This window comes from Pteropus alecto, unplaced genomic scaffold (assembly GCF_000325575.1).
Source record: "Pteropus alecto unplaced genomic scaffold, ASM32557v1 scaffold3, whole genome shotgun sequence".
In the NCBI taxonomy this organism is placed as follows: Eukaryota; Metazoa; Chordata; class Mammalia; order Chiroptera; family Pteropodidae; genus Pteropus; species Pteropus alecto.
The window spans coordinates 1,536,780-1,554,538 of record NW_006442484.1 but is presented as its reverse complement, the minus strand read 5'-3'; the positions used below and the strand labels follow the sequence as shown (position 1 = coordinate 1,554,538).

Sequence of the window (17,759 nt, the reverse complement as noted above, 5' to 3'; positions counted from 1 at the left end):
CCCTCCAGTCACCATGGAGACATCCATACTGCCGCTGGGTTCCTCCATCACTCCACTCTCTAAAATCTCCAGAGGGAGAGGAAGCCTGTTCTCACTCCCAGGCCCTCATTAGCCCCCAACAGAACCCACAGCCGAGGAGGGGGAGCCGACAAGGCAGAGCATCGGGGGAGGCGGGAAGGGGCGAGGCACTCTGAGGTCCTCTGGCGGTCATGGTGCGATGGTTTGCTTGAGACCAGCCCTCTGCGCGGCCAGGGCAGGCTCTTCCTGGTCCCGCCCAGATGCCAGGCCTCTCCCTGCAGTACGGAAGGGGTCTCCTCAGGGGTGGCTGCTGGCTCGGCACTGAGTCTTCTCTGTCTGTCCCTCTTACCTTCTGGGTCCCTACCCTCAGTCACCTCCAAGGCCTGGCAGGTATCCTGACAAGGTGAGGCCATTAGAACAGAAACGTGTGCTCACACCGAGGAAAGACCGAGCGAGGACATGGTGAAGGCGGCCATCTGCGAGCCAAGGAGACAGGCCCCAGGAGACACCAGACCCGCCAACAACGTGAGCTTGAGCTTCCAGCCTCCAGGACTGTGGAAAAATTAATTTCTGTTGTTTAAGTCAACCAGCCTTAGCAAACTAACACAACTGCCCATCACTGTCCCAGGCAGAAGAAGTGACATCCAAGAAGTATTGTATTTGGATAGCATTCCTTATTCTCCTGTCACATAAGCCAGGAGGGAATTGCACATGTGTCCCCAGTGCATCTATGGGACTGGCCCAGCTGTAAGAAAGCCCTTTATGACATCATCGTCCCACAGATGGAGACGTGCCAGCTCTTAAAACCCGTGAGGAACCACCATGCCTCACTTTGCAAACCCTCTCTTAAGAAACGTCATTATCAAATGTACGTTTGATAGCATCAAGAGGAAGCAATGCCTCCAGTATTTGAGAACCCTGAGGACACTGCAATATGATGGATTTAACACCGTGTACTTGGGGGAGACCGATATCCCCGAAAGTCTTGTCATTGGGGACGATTTTAGCGATGGGTATTTCATGCAAACTCCAACGTGGTATATTGTGCATGCCGGTGGTAGTCAAGGGTGGGTGCCCTGGAAATACCGGATGTTCCTAAGAGATGAGCTAAGCGTCAAACGAGAAGACGGCCTCTTCTTCGAGTTCTGCCACGTGGCGAAGAAGGCCTACGGGAAGTGCGCCATCGTGGTGAAAGACAGAAAGCGGAAGGATGAGATGCAGCCAAAGGAGGACAGAGGATCTGAGGCCTGGGCCCACGTCCCGTCGGCCGTGAACTTAACGAGCATCGTGTGTTGCCCTGAGGTGGCCAAGTCCTATGGCCACGAGCTACTCTCTCTGCCTGCCCCTTACAGTTACCTGAGCCCTTTAGACTCAGCCTGGTCTTCCCTGAAGTGGTTTATCATCAATAACAGAAAGGAGTTTTGTCTGCAGTCCATGGACACTCTCCATTCTTACCAGTATATACTTCTCAGCGGTTTAGTGAGCAAAGGGATTGAAAGGATCAACCCAAGCAAATGGAGACTAGCAACTAACAAAGTGCGAAGATGGGAGAACTACTATCTTGGAAAATTTTCTTAAGGGTGATCCGTCCAGCAAGCAGGAAGACTGCGCGACCAGCCTGGTCTTTACCACCTGCCCTAGGCTTGACTCTGGACCACGGCAGCCAAAGCTGCCCCAGCAGCGGCCTCACGGGGCTGCTGTGAGGACGTACGCTCCTAAGGGCGTAGGTAAAGTACTTCGGGTTTACTACAGGTTTCATTAAAACTTCTTGGTAAATTCGGGATCCTGACTCCATCCTGTTAAGGTGACTGGAGGGCCACGTCGGTGGATCGGGGGCTAGTCCAGCTCCAAGGAGCTTGGTGGTGAGCAGGGGTGAGCAAAGCTAAGGGTTGTGGGGTCAAAGTTCAGGTCTGAGGAAGAGAGAATCAAGTGTGCGGTCATCAAACGAAAAGTTGAAATTAAGTAGTGTGCCCACCAAAATAATCCACAGGAGCCAGCTTGCCATCAGCTGGAGACGTGGTCCAGACAGTGGCCCAACGGGCTCTCTCCCATTGCTCGAAAGCAAGGTGGCGGAGGGTGAGAGAGAAGCGTCCGAGGAGGTAGGAGCCCATCCAGACGCTCCCTGGCAAGCTGGCGGTCCCAGTAAGGAACCTGGAAGGCAATGACAGTGGCCGGTTCAAGAGGGACTTGGTGGGTGAACAGGAGGCATGAACAGGGGTCTATGGAACCCGCTTCCCCATCTCATCCCAACTCCAAGAATCCCAACAGGAAGTCATTAGATTCTTCCATGGGGTTGCATCCTGGGTCTTGCTAGCTGAGCCACCTGTGGTTGGCATAACGGCACCCTAATTGAGTTTGGGGCTACTGCTCATGAAGGGTTGTAAGAATATGAGTTGGTAATTTTCACTTTCATAGAAAAAAAGCCTGCCTGCTATTAGATATACCATAAAGTTCATTGTTATTTATACATGTGCAGGCAGTAATTGTACAATACAGGTAATTATACCGGGGCGTATTAAACATAACTTATGAAGATTTCTGCCCAACTCCTAACAGACTTATATATAAGATTGTGAGGCCAGGTTCCTGATGGCCATACACAGAAAGCGTCGGATTCTTGGCTGTCTTCCTGCCCTGCTTCCCTCCTGAATCTCCCAGGATTATTTAGAAATAGTGTCAGATAAAAGACATTTGGTGCTGTTCACAACCAAGCAGAGGACTCCTGCAGCACTTTGTTATTATGCATTTTATCTGGGGATCAACTGGACCTCCAACCGCCAACCCCTCGGAACCAGGGAACCAGGCGGGTTCAGCCCCTGCTGCTAGCTTCCTGTGTCGGCTGTAACAGAGCAGCACTGACTGGGTGGCTGAAATTCCTTGACTCGTGGCCGCATCCCTCCAAACTCTGCTTCCCTGGCCACATTACTTCCCCCTCTCATGAGGACGCCTGTGATTGCATTTAAGTCCCACCCAAATGAATTAGAATCCTCTCATCTTAATCATATCAGCAAAGATTCGTTTCCGTATAAGGTCACACTCATAGGATCCAGGGATGAGGACCTGGCTGCCCTGGGGGACCACGGTTCAGCCGGCCACAGGTGCTAACAAACGTCATCTTGGGGAATAGTGCATTCCTCATCGGCAGTGAGCCGGTGAGACAACTCCCTCTGTGTGGACGTGCGTGTGGACTTCTCACTGCCTGTTTCGCGTATGTTTTAGAATTCAAGTACCTTGAAAGCGAGCAGTAAAACTCCAGCCTCCTTGGTGGCTGCGACGTGCTGGCACTATGCAGGCCCGAGGGGGAGTGGCCTGGGTTTGGGGCATGAGGGTTTTGCTCCGATACCTACCCAGAGTTCTGTAGTAAAAAGCACTAACAGCTATGTGTGCTTAACTCATTCGATCCTCACAGCCTGTGCTGTAGGAACTACTCTTACCTCCGCTTTCCAGATGGGGTAAACCGAGGCACGGAAAGATTGTGCAACTTGCTCGTGTGAAGGAGTTGTTCAGATCCAGATTCACACTTAGAGCCATTATTCACGCTGCCGCTCTACCAACAAGTAGCTCGTTTAATCCTCATGACCGCCCCATTGGGTGGGGTCTGTCATTTGCCCATTTTACAGAGGAGGAAACAGGTGTTGAGTCACTCGGGCCAGTCACGTGCTTACCCGCCATGCTCGGCTTAGCTACCAAAGCCCAGCCTTTTCCTCTTTCGCCCTCATAATTCGCGGGGCGTTCAGCTCACCTCTGACATCAAACCAGACACCGGCTGGCGTAACAGCCACCTCCGACTGGACTCCACAAGAATGTATTTCAACACAAAACTGAGCAAGAGGCAGAATAGAGACACATTACTTTGCAGTGAGGGGGGAAAAAAAGCGTTTTTAGGTGATCAGATGAACAAGATAAAACCAACAAGAGCTGTTTTTGTTTAAAAGCCAAAACAATCTAATACAAGTTTAGGACTCTACTCCTTTGCGGCCTTGTTTAACCATCAGAAAATCAAGCAGGGGAAAGACGACGCCAGGAAAGAAAGATGGAAAGGACCAGTTTCACTGCTTAATGCAGTTACACGATGCTGCGTTCATAATTAAGGGATGCTGCTTTATCCTAAGCGCGGAGACTTGGGGAAAGTACCGGAACGTACACTCTGGGCTTTGGGAATTGGAAGACCTAGCTGGGATCTCGTTTCCAGCTTATTAACTGTGAGACATTGGACAAATTACTTTACCTCCCTGGGGCTCGATTCAGTACTAGTAAAGTGGGGTCGAGGGCTCCAAAGCGCTCCACACTCCACCGTGGCTGGCGCCTCCCCCAGCGGGGGCTCCTGCCATCGCCGTCCAGGCCCGGGGTCCAGCAGTGTCCGCGTCTGACATAGTGTCACGGACCTCGTCTCCTTTTCGCTCCTTGAGGGAAATTCTTGCTATTTGCCACCGGGCATAGTTAAGAGGAGACACATCTTAAGAAACTTTGATCGAAAGAAACTTTGCTCTGCGATAGGTTAGGGAATTAACGGTAAGAGGCTTGCTCTGGTGGGTGGACAAGGAAGACGGTGAGCCCAGCCCGGCATCACTTGGGGAGCAGCCATGTGTCGTGCACCGCATGAAATGGCAGGTGACGATGCAGGTGGGTGACGATGCAGGTGGGTGACAGCCACCCTGCACGCGTGGGCAGGTCCTCTGGAATGGACCTCACGATACGGTGGCTCTGTTCTAAGAGGCTGGCTGACGGAAGACCCCATCTTTGGCCCTGCCCCCACCGACCGCCACATCCCCACTCCGCTCCCATGGGCCAGGGGGACTCTCGAGGTGACGCGCTGCAATGGCACTGCCCTGGAATGGGCACAGAGGAAAACGGACAAAAGGAGCCGAGGCCTGCTGGCCCTGGCCTTGCCCACCCGAGGAAAGTCCAGGCCCAGCTGGGTTCATGGAGCCACGTGGGCCCGAACAACCAGGGGGCTCCGCTGCCCCCCAGGCGGCACACACTCCATTTCCCAATATTCTCCATATACGAACCATTTTCACATACTTGCCCTCATTCAGTTCAGACAAGCACCTGTCTGAGGTGGGGCAGTGATTGCCAAGCTTGTTTTACGAACGAGGACAAGGCTGATGTAAGACATCAGGCTATGAGCAGCGGAGGCCTGACCACCGAGTTACACGACAGACAGTACCCAACCCAACCACCAAAAACAAGAAGGACCGAGGCGGCAGTTCAGGGCTGAGACGATGGATCCATGGTCATCAAAAACCCGGGACCTCTCTTTTTACTCTTCTGTCTTTATTGGTTCCACCCTCCGTCACTTCACGGTGTCAACCGGCTGCTGAATGAGCCGCCGCACGCTGCCCCGGATGAGTGCGCAGCCCCCTGCGCCTCAGTGAACACACGTGACGAGGCGGCGGTGCCTGCAGGAGGGACGAGGAGGAAAGGCGTGTTCGGGACGGCAGCAGAAGCGAGGGACGCGGTGCGTGAGGGCGGCCGGCCGAGGCTTCCTCCCCCAGCAGATGCCACTTCCACGGCCCTGTCCTCTGTGGGCTGCAGCTACAATGTGGGGCCTGTCGCCTGGAAGAGCTGGAAGGGGCGGGGGTCTGCGGAACTCCCTCCTCTCACGGCGGTGTGTGTGTCTCATACACACGCATGTGCGTGCACGTGTGTGCATGCACACACGCACACACACACACGCACTCACTCCACGTGGCCTATTCCAAAGACCAGAGACACTCTTTTTCACAGGTATTTTGTTTTACTAAAGAAAATACTATTCTTTTGAAAGCATATTAAAATTCACATCATTTTAAGTTAAAGCTATAGGTTGGGAATTTATCCTCTGACACATCAGTGATTAAGTCTTTCCTTCCTCTCGGCTGGAGTCCTCTCAAGCTGACATTTAAAGTACAAAATCCAGAAAAGAAGAACCTCAGGGACGAGCAGGAAACGTCTGCTAAACTAACGGCAGTCGACATGCGCAGCATAGACACGTGCGTTCAGACACTCACTCAACAAACAAACCATCAAAGCGTATCTATCCATCAATGTATTTTTAGCATCACAATTTCCCTTCCATCGAAAATCCCTTTGGTTCCAAACAAGGCTGCAGGCTTTGATGAGCTGCCGGCCTAGGAGGGGAACGAACCCCTGGCCAGTTCTGAGCTCAGCGCTAAGCCACGCACCCCACTTCACGGACCGGCCCCTTGACGTCCGTGGGGAGAAGGAGTGTTTATGATCTCACAGCTCATCTTTTCCTCCTCGCCACGGCTTCACACACGAAACGATGCCACACGAGATGATGCCTGGAATGGAAAGGAAATCAGCATCTCAGTGAAAACTGTCTTCCCTCACCCTTTTAAATGTCGACGTGCCCCCTTCCCTGACCCAAATGCCTACTCCTGAGTTTCGGTCGATAAAACATCTTTTTGTTTTTTTAAAGGCAAGGTCCACGACAGTAACTTCTCTTGCCTGACAAACGCCTCAGCTGCCTGACAGTGAGCACCCTGGCGCACCCTCCTGCACTCAGGCGGTGATGCAGCGGGGCCCGTGGGCTGCACGTTTTGATGGGCGTCAGTTGGCTCTGCACCACGCACGGTGGGGGCCATTTTCCCCACCTGAATGGACCTCACAGAGCCGTCAGGGGGACTAACACTGCAGCATACGAAATGCCTATAATGTGACAGTCACTCAGGAAGTGTTGCTATGTCACTAACAAGGACGCCTTTAACCTCAGTGAGTCTGAAGGTACTATGACAGGGATTCGCACCCCTCAGGATGGACGGGGATTTGGAGGGTACCGGCCCAGTGGTTCGTTCGGCCACCTGCTGCTCAGAGAATGGGTTTTCAAAGAACTGATGCCCAGACACACTCACAGACATAATGGAACCTCTCAGAGGCCGGAGCCTGGGCATCTGCATTTTAACAAGCACCCTGATCAGGCAGTTATCATCATCAGCCAGGTCTGGGAACCACCGATCCAGAACCCCCTGCTGCCACAGAGGGATGCTCTGATTTCCGGACGAGCACAGAACTCACCTTGATAAATGAAGAAGTTGGAGCAGCACACCATCGTTAAGGAAACTGCTCACTGCGTTCAATCTGTGTTGGGAGATGAATAACAACTTTCTGGGGCCTCAACCCAACACACACTTCTGGAGACCTCTCATGTGCACTGCCACAGGCACTGGGCTTCGAGAGAAATAAGACTTCTGGCCTGGTAGGAAGTCCCTGGGAATGGCCCCCTGAGCCAGGGGACTGACAAGCAAAGGCCAAGAAACATGAAAGTCTATCGTGGTCAAGAAATGGCCTGTAGGAGTGGGGGCAGTGGCAGCAGAGGGGGCAAATGTGACCGGGGTAAGGACATCCTGGGAAGGGATTTACGCTGTGCCAAGGAGTCGGACTTTATCCTGAAGGTAGACCGTAGGATTTCTGAGTCTTGGGTACAGGTGAGGGTTTCAAACGACGTGTGACCCCACCTCCTTCCTGGCCCCATCTCAGATTTACACATGACTGTAGGTGTTTCTAGTATGTGTGTTTCTCCAAGGAGAAGGCTTGCAGCTTTTATTAAGTTCTCAAGAGTCCTGTGACCTCATACCTATGAAGCACCACTTCTCCCGATAAGGACCACGCAGGCTTTGGGCAGAGGGGTGGACTAACGCATGTGTTCCCCGACTCGCCAGCAGACAAGGTTCAGGGGACAGAATCTGCCCAGACCTGTTCGCTGACAGACGGGGCCATGTGCCCTCACACAGCCTTCAGGCCTCAGGGGTGTGGAACTCTGAACCGTCACGTCCTTTGACGGCCCATCCTAACCCACGTGTAACTTCACACTTGCGAAGTCCCAGTACCTTTGACTTCTGTTTAGTTATTTTTCTTCTCTGATTGCTTCTTCTTTTCTACCTCCAGTTTTTGCTGTTTTGCTTCCAGTCTTTTCCTTTGATATATTTTGACTCCGGCGAATGCCAGACAGAGAATTAACGTTTTCGCTGCCAATACATACAGCAGCAGAGGCACGTGTTCAAGAACCTGGAAGAAGAAATGATTCTGCATGTTCTCAAATTGATAGAAAATGTTTGTTTCTTCCTTCAACATTTACTATGCTACTATTATGTAAAAGGCACTAGGCTAGAACAACAAGGTCCCTGTCCCCATATCGATGGCAGTCTATTTCAGCTCTGTCCTTCCCATCGTCCTTGCTGCTGGCTTCACAGTGGACTGCAGACGTACTAAGCCTGGTCTCTCACTGCCTGGCTGTGCACGTCACCGAATGCCCAGGCCCTCTGCTTGAGGCAGCGGCGAGGACCAGTAAGAGGAGCCAGAGCCTGGGGCTTGGGTGATAGGTCCGCTCTGCCACTGACTGACTGCGCGACCTGGGCCAGTCACTTGACTTTTCTGAGCTTCTGTCTTTTCATCTCCAAAGAGAGGCTGGACCAGACCTCCCTTCTAGATCTTCCGCTGTACTATGCCGATTTCCTTTCGGTTCCCACTACTCATTAGCATTGGCACTTGAAGGTAAAATACATACAAAAATAAAACACAATACGACTCAAAATTTATTAGCTACTCATTCACTGTTCCTATAATTTCCTGTCAGAGTTGTTCTAATACACTGGCTAAAATGAAGTCTGGGGAATAATTATATATTTGAATGACTCTTTGAATCAGTAGGTTTTATTATGAAAATCTATATAGAACAACAGTATCTCAAGGCATACATACACTATACTAGTTTCAGAAATATAAGTATGATCTGAATAATTATGAGTTTTCTGTGTGATTAAAAATTAATCCCCAAATAAAGTGAAATGATAGCCTTTATTGAGTAATCATTACTCTAAAGGACTAGACAGCACTTATTCCAATGAAATCATTAGATTAAATCTCCAAACATCATTTATCATATGTAATTCCAATATAATTCTACCACAGGGAGTACATTTGTCCCTCGAAGAGTTTAACTAACGTAGATCTGAAACTGGTCAGTACAAACTGTAGCCGAGAACGGCATCTCACAGACCTGAAGGGCAGAAAGGGTTTTAAAGATGACTTAGTCCACCATCTTCTTTTACAAACAAGGAGAGTAAAGCTTGTGGCCCATCTATGTCACGAAGCCAATTCCTGATGAGGCTGGAGCCGGAATGGAGTAGTCTAACCCCTATGCCAGTCTCCTTCCTACTGGTTCATTTTCAATGAAATGGAATAAAATCACAAATTATATACGTGTATGTTCCTATGATTTTCTTCAAACTTTTTTGACTCAGACCGAGATGTATATTTCACGTTTACAGGACGGTAGCATCAGTTACCTTCACTGAGGGCTTACTGTGCGCTCGCACATAGATGTCCCCCCTTAATCCTCTTACTATCCCCACGAAGCAGGCACACTACCCTAATTTTATGACTGAGAAAACGTCAAGTCTGGAAAGGCGTGTCTGACCGAGTTCCGACTGCTACGAAGCCTGAACTTGTCAACATTACATGATACCATAACATACATGCCGCTCTCCCTGGCCCTCAGCCATTTACAATCAAATTATGCAAATAAATAAATGCGTGGTCGCTGAGTCTACCAGAGACAACTGGCATCGCTCGCTGCCTCCGAAGTTGTTTAATCGATTGCTTAAGGACATCTGAGGAAAGCTGTAATGTGAAGCAACAGGCATACAACAGCTATCGAAAGGAGGAATCCAAATATTTCAATTGTTTTAATTTAGTCTACGGCCACGCCACCCTGAACAAGTCCGATCCCGTCTGATCTCGGAAGCTAAGCAGGGTCGGGCCTGGATAGTACTTGGATGGGAGACCGCCTAGGAAGACCAGGTGCTGTAGGTGTAAAAAGTAAAAAATAAGGGATTGTAAGCTGACAAGATCCTTGCAATCTGTGAGGTTAACCAAGGGTTGCCTCGCCAAATAAATAAATAAATAGACAAACGAACAAACAAACAAATAAATAGTTTTAATTTAACTGAAACAGTAAAAATGCGAGAACACTAACTAGACAATAGCTTTCAACCACAAAATCATTTTAACAGTGAAGAATAAATACAACAAATCCACGTCAGAAAGATCATCTGGCAATAGTATAAAAGGCTAAAAGCTACAAAATTGAAACTTTTTATCTTGACAAATATAAGCAGCTTAGAATTTTGATTTGGTTTCCAGGTCCTTCCTCCCTCAGACCTTCTGTAAATCTCTCTCATCTACCCCAAATAATCCTCTGATTCATCTACTTTCTCGAAGGTTCTCATTTTAGAGAGATGAAGCCTGACTCCACGTTTATAAAAACCAGCTATAAAAAATATTAAACGTTATCTTATTTTACCTCCTTGGAGGCAAAAATCACCAGTATGTTGATATAAACCTCTTTTAACGTTTCCTAGGATTTTCTAGGCTGACTGAGCACTGACTCACACTGGGAAAAGCCACTCTCCTCCAGGGCCCCCACTCTCTGCAGATGAGCCTCGGTGGCCCTACTATGATCCAGCGCACGTCACGGTTCGTGGTTCCCCACGAGCCAAACACAAAGCTTCGCATTAGCAGTCACAGGCATGTAGATGGCAACCAGATTCAGAAACCCACTGAAATGGAAACATGTCAACAAACAGACTCAGGTATGTGGTTTCTGTATTTACTTTCTTTTTAAAGGTACTGGGGAGGAGGCGGCAAGAGGCAGAAGTTTCGGGACTGAGTAGGGCCAGAGCGGTGGCAACCAGGATCAAGGACGCCACAAGGGCTAAAGCGAGGGGCCCCTCTCAGGTGCTAAGCTCCGGTCGTGTTACCTCTGTTCCTTTGATCTCTAACAAATCCCTCATGTTAACTCTCAACCTTCAAAGAGGTAAACGAAAATGATACTGTTGGGGTGGATGAGATCTACACCGAGTGTTTTAAACACAACCCAACTCCTGTGTCTTGAGAATGGCTGCCTTCACTAACGAGGCACACGCTGTTGCTGATGCACAGGTGTTCTCGACTGCTGCTGACCAAGGACCCCAGGCCCAACGAGCCAGAGAGGAAGGGCCACAGGGCGCACGGGCCGCATGAGCCTTCAGCCTCCCGGGGCTCCACGCGGTCGGGATGTTAAGGAGAGGCCATTCCTTTCTGACACGACAGGGAAGGGTTCCCTTTTCAAACGTGAGGTTGCGGGCTGGAAGCCGGGGTGGGGCGGTGGGGTGGGTGTGTGTGTCTGCTCAAAGCTGGGAGGTCTGCGCAGATTTTGTTCCTGACCCAGGAAGGACTCCTTCTGTCATAAGCAGGACTTGCCTGCGTGGTCAAGTGGGTCCTCCGCAACGAAAGAGGAAACGCCCTCCGTGCACTGCCTGGGCGCTCGTGAACCCCAGACCTGGCCGATCAGACTCTGGGGTGGGGCCGCATCCAGGCCTTAACCAGTTCTCACGATGGCTTTACACTCTTAAGTGTGGGAACCAGGGCTGCAGGGCGCCAGGTGTGGGCTCGGACCCCTGCTGCCAGGGCCAGCAGTACCAGTTCCTGTCACTCTGTCACTCCTGCCGACCTTAGCACTGCAGAGGGTAAAAGTCCCTCCCTAACCCTCCCCCAACACCGCTTTCTGCTCCTGCCCCGCACACTCCGTCAATGCCTTGTCCTTCCTCCCCAGCCTTTCCACCGTGAGCCTGGAACCCGAAGGCAGGCTAATAAACACTCCTACACGTTCGGCCTCTTCACAGAATCCTCACTCTGCCTCCTTAACTGCAACCAGCCTCTTCCTGGAGAACGGTCCCCACGGCCCGCCTGCAGGGCCCCCCAAGCCCTGTGGCCCGGGGAGCTAGGGAAGGAGGGAGTCTATGTTCTCCTAGTTCCCTGATCGTGCTTCCAGACCCGTCCAGTTCTCCTTGCAACAGAAACCCAGGGGATGTTCTGAACAAGGAAATGCGTACCATTGAAAAACTACACACGTGATCCTAAATCTGAAAATAATCACACTATACTTATATACGTGTAAAAAAAAAAAATTGTTCATAGTTGCTCTCTCTGGATGGTACGATGATGCATAATTTTTATTTGGTTTCATACTTTTCAAAGTATTGACAATAAAACAGATGTTCGTCACTGCTCTCTCAGTCACCTCCACCTCACCCCACCTCCTTCAGGGACTTGCCGAGGTCGCTCTTTCGCTCCGTGAGGCCAGCTGGCGGATGCCGACAGCCCACGGAAGGCCTGCAGCTAGCGAGCTACTCTTCAGCTGCCCTTGAACGTCTGCTCCCACCAGCTGGAGCTAATGTTTTATCAGGGTCAGTCGTGTTTATTCCCCAGCCGAGCTGAGCTGTACTTGATGTTATGGTAGATAATTTATTTAAACACAACACTCAGGAGATATGGCTACGTAAAGAAGATTTTTCCCTGAAAACTAAGTTGAATGCTTTCAATGCATTTTCTAATTTGAGTTGGAAAAAAAAAAAATGCTTGTTGGCAACACAAACGTCAAAGATTAGGGAAGACGACCATGAAAATTTAGAAAGATTTCACATGTAGATTGCTTCATAAGATCTTAATCCACTTTAAAGATACGAAAATGTGAAACTGTAGGTAAAACTTTAAAAGGAATGGTTTTGGCCAGAAAAGTGAGGCAGACCTGAGGTCAGCTGATGCCCACCCAAAGGCCTAGCCTTCCTCCAGAAGTCTGGTGAATAAATGTGCACTTATATGTTTTAACTTAAAATAAAATATTAATATGATGATGATTCCTGGTTTAATCTACTTATTTCTGAAGTTTTACAATCAGGAGAAAGAAAAACCCAAGTTATAAATAGTTAAAATTATTCTTACCTTCCAGTTCATGCTGGATCAACTGTGAATTCACTCCCGGTCGACGCAGGCCCAATCAGACAAACACACGAGGGAAGAAGCTGGCAAGTCAGGTCTCATGGGTCTGGTGGGGAAGAGAAGAAACGGGTCAGCTTGGGTTTCCAGAGCAGACTACCTTAGGAAGACTTCTCTTTGATGAAGAGAGAGGGCACGTGATCAGAGAGCAAGCTTTGCAGAGTGGAGGGTTAAGTGTTTGCCGCAAGGTGACCCAGAGCCTGGTGGGAAGCTGATGGCCTGAGAGAGGGTCGAGACAGGCGTGGCTCTCGTTGAGCAAAATGATCCCCTCGACTGATCTTTGCCCGAGGCGGGAGCACAGCCCTAGAGGTGGCAGTGCCGCTGCTAAGGATACGTGCTCCACTCCGCTCATCTGGGGATGTAAGAGCCTGGTTCCAAAATCGGTTCCTCTACCGTCTCCTGCCCTGGACAGGAACTGGTCTGTGGGTGACTGACTGTTTCTCAGGTCCTCTGAGTGTGAAGCAAACCTTGGTTTTTAAAAAATATCTGGAGGGAAGGGAGTACATGATAGGGAAAAATTTGTCCTAAGAAAGCAATTCACATCTAGAATTCCCTCTAAAATGCGAGGGAGACTCAGGGGAAGGTGAGGCAGGAAGTGATAAGGCAGGGCCACAGCCGGAGCACAGGGTTTGCTCTGAGGCGTCCTATGTCACTGTTTTGAGACTATGACACACATACCCCAAGAAACAGAAGACTTGAGCTCTGGATGAAGAACCTACACTCTCTAGTGACTTCCTTCTTGGGACCTGGGTCCCCTCTGTAAATGAAGAAAGGGGGTGTCAGCTAGATGGGCTCAGGACCCCTAGTTTTTCTGAAATTTGGAGACCTACAGCATACTAGTCATAACTTCACTTAATTGTACCCAGCTAGGCTGAAGTGCATTTGATGGGCTAACTCATTTAGTCTTCACACCAGCTCTGCGGGGTATAGTTCATTGTCTCCACTTCGAAGACAAGAAAATAGTTTACATGAGGGGACTGGGGGCACACAGCGGGGAAATGGGATTCGACCCCTCCGATCTGGCTCTAGAATCTTATCCTGACGCAGGCAGAGAGCTTCACACTTAAAAATCATGGGGATGTTTTTCTTTAAATGTACTTAAAATTAGAATTAAGAAAAGCAGCAGAAAATTTCACAGGCTATTTGAATGAGGATAATAAAATGAACTTTGGGGAAAATGTTTTATAAACACTTTTCATTTATAATAGTATCTAAATATAAAAAGTTCATACCTCATCTACTCAAGGTCACGGTATCTTGAAAACAAGCTGGCAGTTGGCTCAAGATAGCCAAATTTTTTTCCAGGACTTTTTCAAAGTCAGATAAGGTAAAGATAGGAATTTACACCATAAATCTGTTTAAACGTGATGACAGTGGTTGAAGGTGCTCATTACCCGCCTGTAAATGGCCTGTTTGTCTTTAAGAGCAGATTCTGACTGGCACTGAAGAAATATATTCCTAACATGTTTTAACCTGTTGCTAGAATTTTCACTTTGAGTAATCTCCAATAATCTCAGGAATTAGCCATGTTTTAAAACAAAATTTTTAAGGTTAAGTTTAATTTTTACAACTCCTTTATTTGTTGTGTACAAATATAGTCGGTCAGTTTGGCTGTTTCCCACTAATTTTCTGAAGCCACATTACATACCTAATAAACTGATATAAGATATTGATTCCCAAGTCAAGGACAACAAATAGGTCCAAAAAGCTTACAGGAGTAAAGAAATTAAAAAGAACATGCAACGGCCTGGCCCTCTGGCAAACACGTACATTAAGGCTCCACTTAACGTGGTCAATAGGTTCTGCAACTTATAATAAAATCAATTTATCACAGGCTAATTGATATAAACAGGGGTTAAGTTCCTATGACATCTCAACATTATAATGAAAAGACTTTGAATGAAACCCTGTTATTGGAGGACCCGTTGTACGAAGTTTACTAGTGGTATGACCTTGGACAAGTCACTCGGGCACTCTAAACCTCAGCTTCATCTGTAAAGTCTCCTTCAGAGACTGGAAGGTAAAGCATGATGCTCAGCACATGGAAAGCACTAAATAAATGGTATCCATTACTGTTATGATAAATACCTCTCCTTCCCTCAATTGACATGCCAAGGTAAAGAACATAAACAAGTGGCATCCAGGGCAAAATGCAGTCACTGCAGGACAACAGCTCATGGTATGAAGAGCAACAACCAGAGGACCAGGACGGCTAGAGATCTGGACTCTATTCTTGGTGGCACCTGTGGCAGGCTATGTGACCTGGTGCAAGTCATTAACCTCTTCGAACCAATGTGTTCTCATTTCAAAAATCAGAATCCAAGAACTGCAACCCTGGAATTTGCTAGTCACCGTTCTCTCTGATGTCACAGAACCTGGCTGTAAAAATATACTGGCAGCTATGTCAACGTCATACCTAGAGTGATAAAATTCAAGCTCTTTAGAAAAGAAACATTTCGAGACAACCTGCAAAGTAGCGGGAAGGGTACAGTGAGGGTGGGAGATGAGAGAGCGTATCGATCTAGCTCATTCCCAACCACTGCCTCCAAATTATAATTTTTCCCCATCTCCCTTAATTACATGCTCCAACTCTGACATTTTTTTATAGCACCCTGAAGGGCTTCAGCAAATGAGTACAACTGTGAAAGCTAAGGCTATCAGCAGGCTGTCTGCTCTGCTGCCATACGTACACCCCATGCAATATTTGAAACAGGAGGCAATGGGTATCTGAGGGCTGAAGCAAAAGCCTACAAGATGAGGATAATTTTGAGAAGCATAAAATCTATGAAGTGCAGAAAATTTTAAACTTCTGGAACTATCCACAATCTTAGCTTAGAACTCAAAAATAACGATGGCTTAGATAGAAATACTTCTATTTCCTTTACTGCAAAAATATCTTGATTCTTCCTCTGCCAGATTTCTCCTCGAAAACAGAAACGCTATTAGCTCATTTGGGGCAGGCCAGTTAAAGCAAAACGGACAATGTATTGTCCACAATCTACTTTTTCTTCTTGGCACACCTAGCAAACTCAAGGGTGGTCTCTCCCTCTTGGTGTCCAAGCTTATTCCAGCCACTCATCAGGCTGTGTTCTTAGTACGGGCTTTGCGAAGCTGTTCTCATTCCCTGTCTCTACCCCTTCCACCTAAAGCCTTCACTCAATCCTCTGAAGCAGGGGTAGGTGCGGGGAGGGGGATTCCACGTGAACCTTGAGCATCACTTGGTCAACCTCTGAACCCTAGTCCCGGTCAGCCAGAGTTTCCTGGACAAAGTCCCTGGGGCAGAGGGGCTAGGCCTCGATTCCTCGGTAAAGCGGAGGGCCAGGCCACGTCCTCTCTGGCCCGGACACTTGAGGAGCACCACCTGTCACGCTCAGACCCGAGGATGAGGGCCATCGGCGGCCACTGCTTCCCCCACCCTAATATAGAACGAGGCGTCCAGAACATTCGTTCGTCCCCCCAAACCCTTCAGAGACCACCACCCTCTGGCCGGAACCAACTCTGGGCCCCGCCACGACTGCGTCCAGCCTAAACACACTGCCCCCCGGCGTTGGGTCCGCGGATTTCGCGGTGCCTGAACGAGCTGGCCAGGCGGGGCACACTCCGCAGCTGGAGGCCGCGGTGGCCATGGCATCCTGGACAGAAAGCGCGAACACAGGCCCGGCCGCCCGACACCCCAGCTCCCCCTAAACCGTCAAGATTCGAGTCCGAGGATCCCCCCTGACCCAGACGTCACCCACGTACAACTCCAAGCCGCGGAAGCTCCGGCGCCGGCGGGAACGCAAACCACGACTCCCACAATGCAGCGGGGGAACTACATGTCCCGAAATGCACCGCTCCGCGCGCCCGCGCAGCGGGCCCGGGCCGCCTTAGTGGGGTGATGGCGCAGGTCCCGGGTAGTGATTGGCGGAGCCGGAGTGAGCCGCCGGTCTTCCGTGGTACAGGCTCAGGGCATGGTCTCATGCAGAATATGTCTGATCTGGGCGAGGTGTCGCGGGGTCCTTACCCCTTCCCCTCCGCTATCCCGCCTTCCCCGGGTGCTCCTCGTGCTGTCTGCCACTGAGGATCCGTGGGTCCCCAGAAGAAGTTTCCAAATTTAGCACCCATCTCAGACAAAATGCACGCCGTTTCCTTTGAGATGGCGGCAGGGTGCCCAGGTGCGGGGCTCCCAGATGCCTTCATTTAGCAAACGCTTAGCACACGCGTGCAGGGTTTGAGAACACTCAGGGCTTGCCCCAAGGCACCCACAGGCTAGGGTGAGTTTACTTCCTTGAATGTTGGTGTTTCAAAGAGAAGACATTTATAGGTAGTAAGAGATTTACATCTCAAAAGTGGAGAGAGAAAGGATGTATAATCGTAAGCTTTCTAAAGTAACTGCTCTGAGAGGGGATTCAGGGAGCTGAGTTGCCTGTCACCAGGTTTTGGCTGGAACAAATCGTAAATTCCCCTGGCAAGCTGAGCAAACACTTTAAAGGGGTCTGGAGGAGTCATCTTAGGGATGCAGCTTTGAGTTGTGAGAAACGATGCTAGTATTTATTTAAGTCTCTTAGCGTGGGGAGGAGGATGAAATACTTTGTGCCAAGAGCCTGCAGTGTTTATAAGGCCAAGAATGAGTCCTAGTTGAGAAGAAGGCTTCTTGAGGTCTCCGAGGAGCCTGACCAGCCATTGGTCAAGGAGATAGTCTTTGTCACCTGGTAGAAACCTTGGCTCCCTGTCTGGATGCAGACACGAGGCACAGATTTTGTAGCCTGGATCGCTGCTCTGGGCACATTGGGATGAATATTATGCGTGCAGCAGCATTTCCGAGTGTTTGATCTGAGGAAAGAAGCCCCTCTTGCTACATCTGCTCTTAGAATATGAATGGCTTTCCCTAACATTGTATTCAATGCCTCTCTTAGCATAAGTTCATGCTTGTTATTAGGAAA

General features: G+C 49.4%; 2 protein-coding genes and 1 non-coding gene across 5 annotated transcripts; 2 read left to right on the top strand and 1 right to left on the bottom strand.

Annotated features, from left to right (window-relative positions):
• Nucleotides 1–840: 840 nt before the first annotated feature.
• On the top strand, nt 841–1,596 carry CUNH21orf140 (chromosome unknown C21orf140 homolog). The gene has a single exon (XM_006920988.1). It carries the CDS (start codon nt 841–843, stop codon nt 1,594–1,596), a length of 756 nt encoding a protein of 251 aa, XP_006921050.1.
• Nucleotides 1,597–5,738: 4,142 nt separating this feature from the next.
• SMIM11A (small integral membrane protein 11A) lies at nt 5,739–16,678 on the bottom strand. 3 transcript variants are annotated; one of them, XR_439310.3, is made up of 5 exons: nt 16,579–16,678; nt 12,784–12,886; nt 7,851–8,028; nt 7,039–7,101; nt 5,739–6,305 (listed from the first exon to the last, which is right to left on the bottom strand). XR_439310.3 is itself a non-coding variant. In XM_006920987.3 (4 exons), the coding sequence occupies exons 2-3, from the start codon at nt 12,793–12,795 to the stop codon at nt 7,864–7,866; spliced, it is 177 nt and encodes a 58-aa protein (XP_006921049.1). In that variant the 5' UTR covers nt 12,796–12,886; nt 16,579–16,677; the 3' UTR covers nt 5,739–6,305; nt 7,851–7,863. The 3 variants fall into 3 exon arrangements, 2 of the variants coding, with proteins under 2 accessions (XP_006921049.1, XP_024895288.1); XM_006920987.3 differs by lacking the exon at nt 7,039–7,101 and having other exon boundaries at nt 16,579–16,677; XM_025039520.1 differs by lacking the exon at nt 7,039–7,101 and having other exon boundaries at nt 16,575–16,593.
• Nucleotides 9,716–9,834, top strand: LOC112470676. The gene has a single exon (XR_003043038.1). It is a non-coding gene; the product is annotated as a 5S ribosomal RNA (ribosomal RNA).
• Nucleotides 16,679–17,759: the final 1,081 nt, after the last annotated feature.

What these genes read in the sequence shown, in the direction of transcription:
- CUNH21orf140 (XM_006920988.1), top strand. Translation starts at nt 841, where the DNA reads ATGCCTCACTTTGCAAACCCTCTCTTAAGAAACGTCATTATCAAATGT.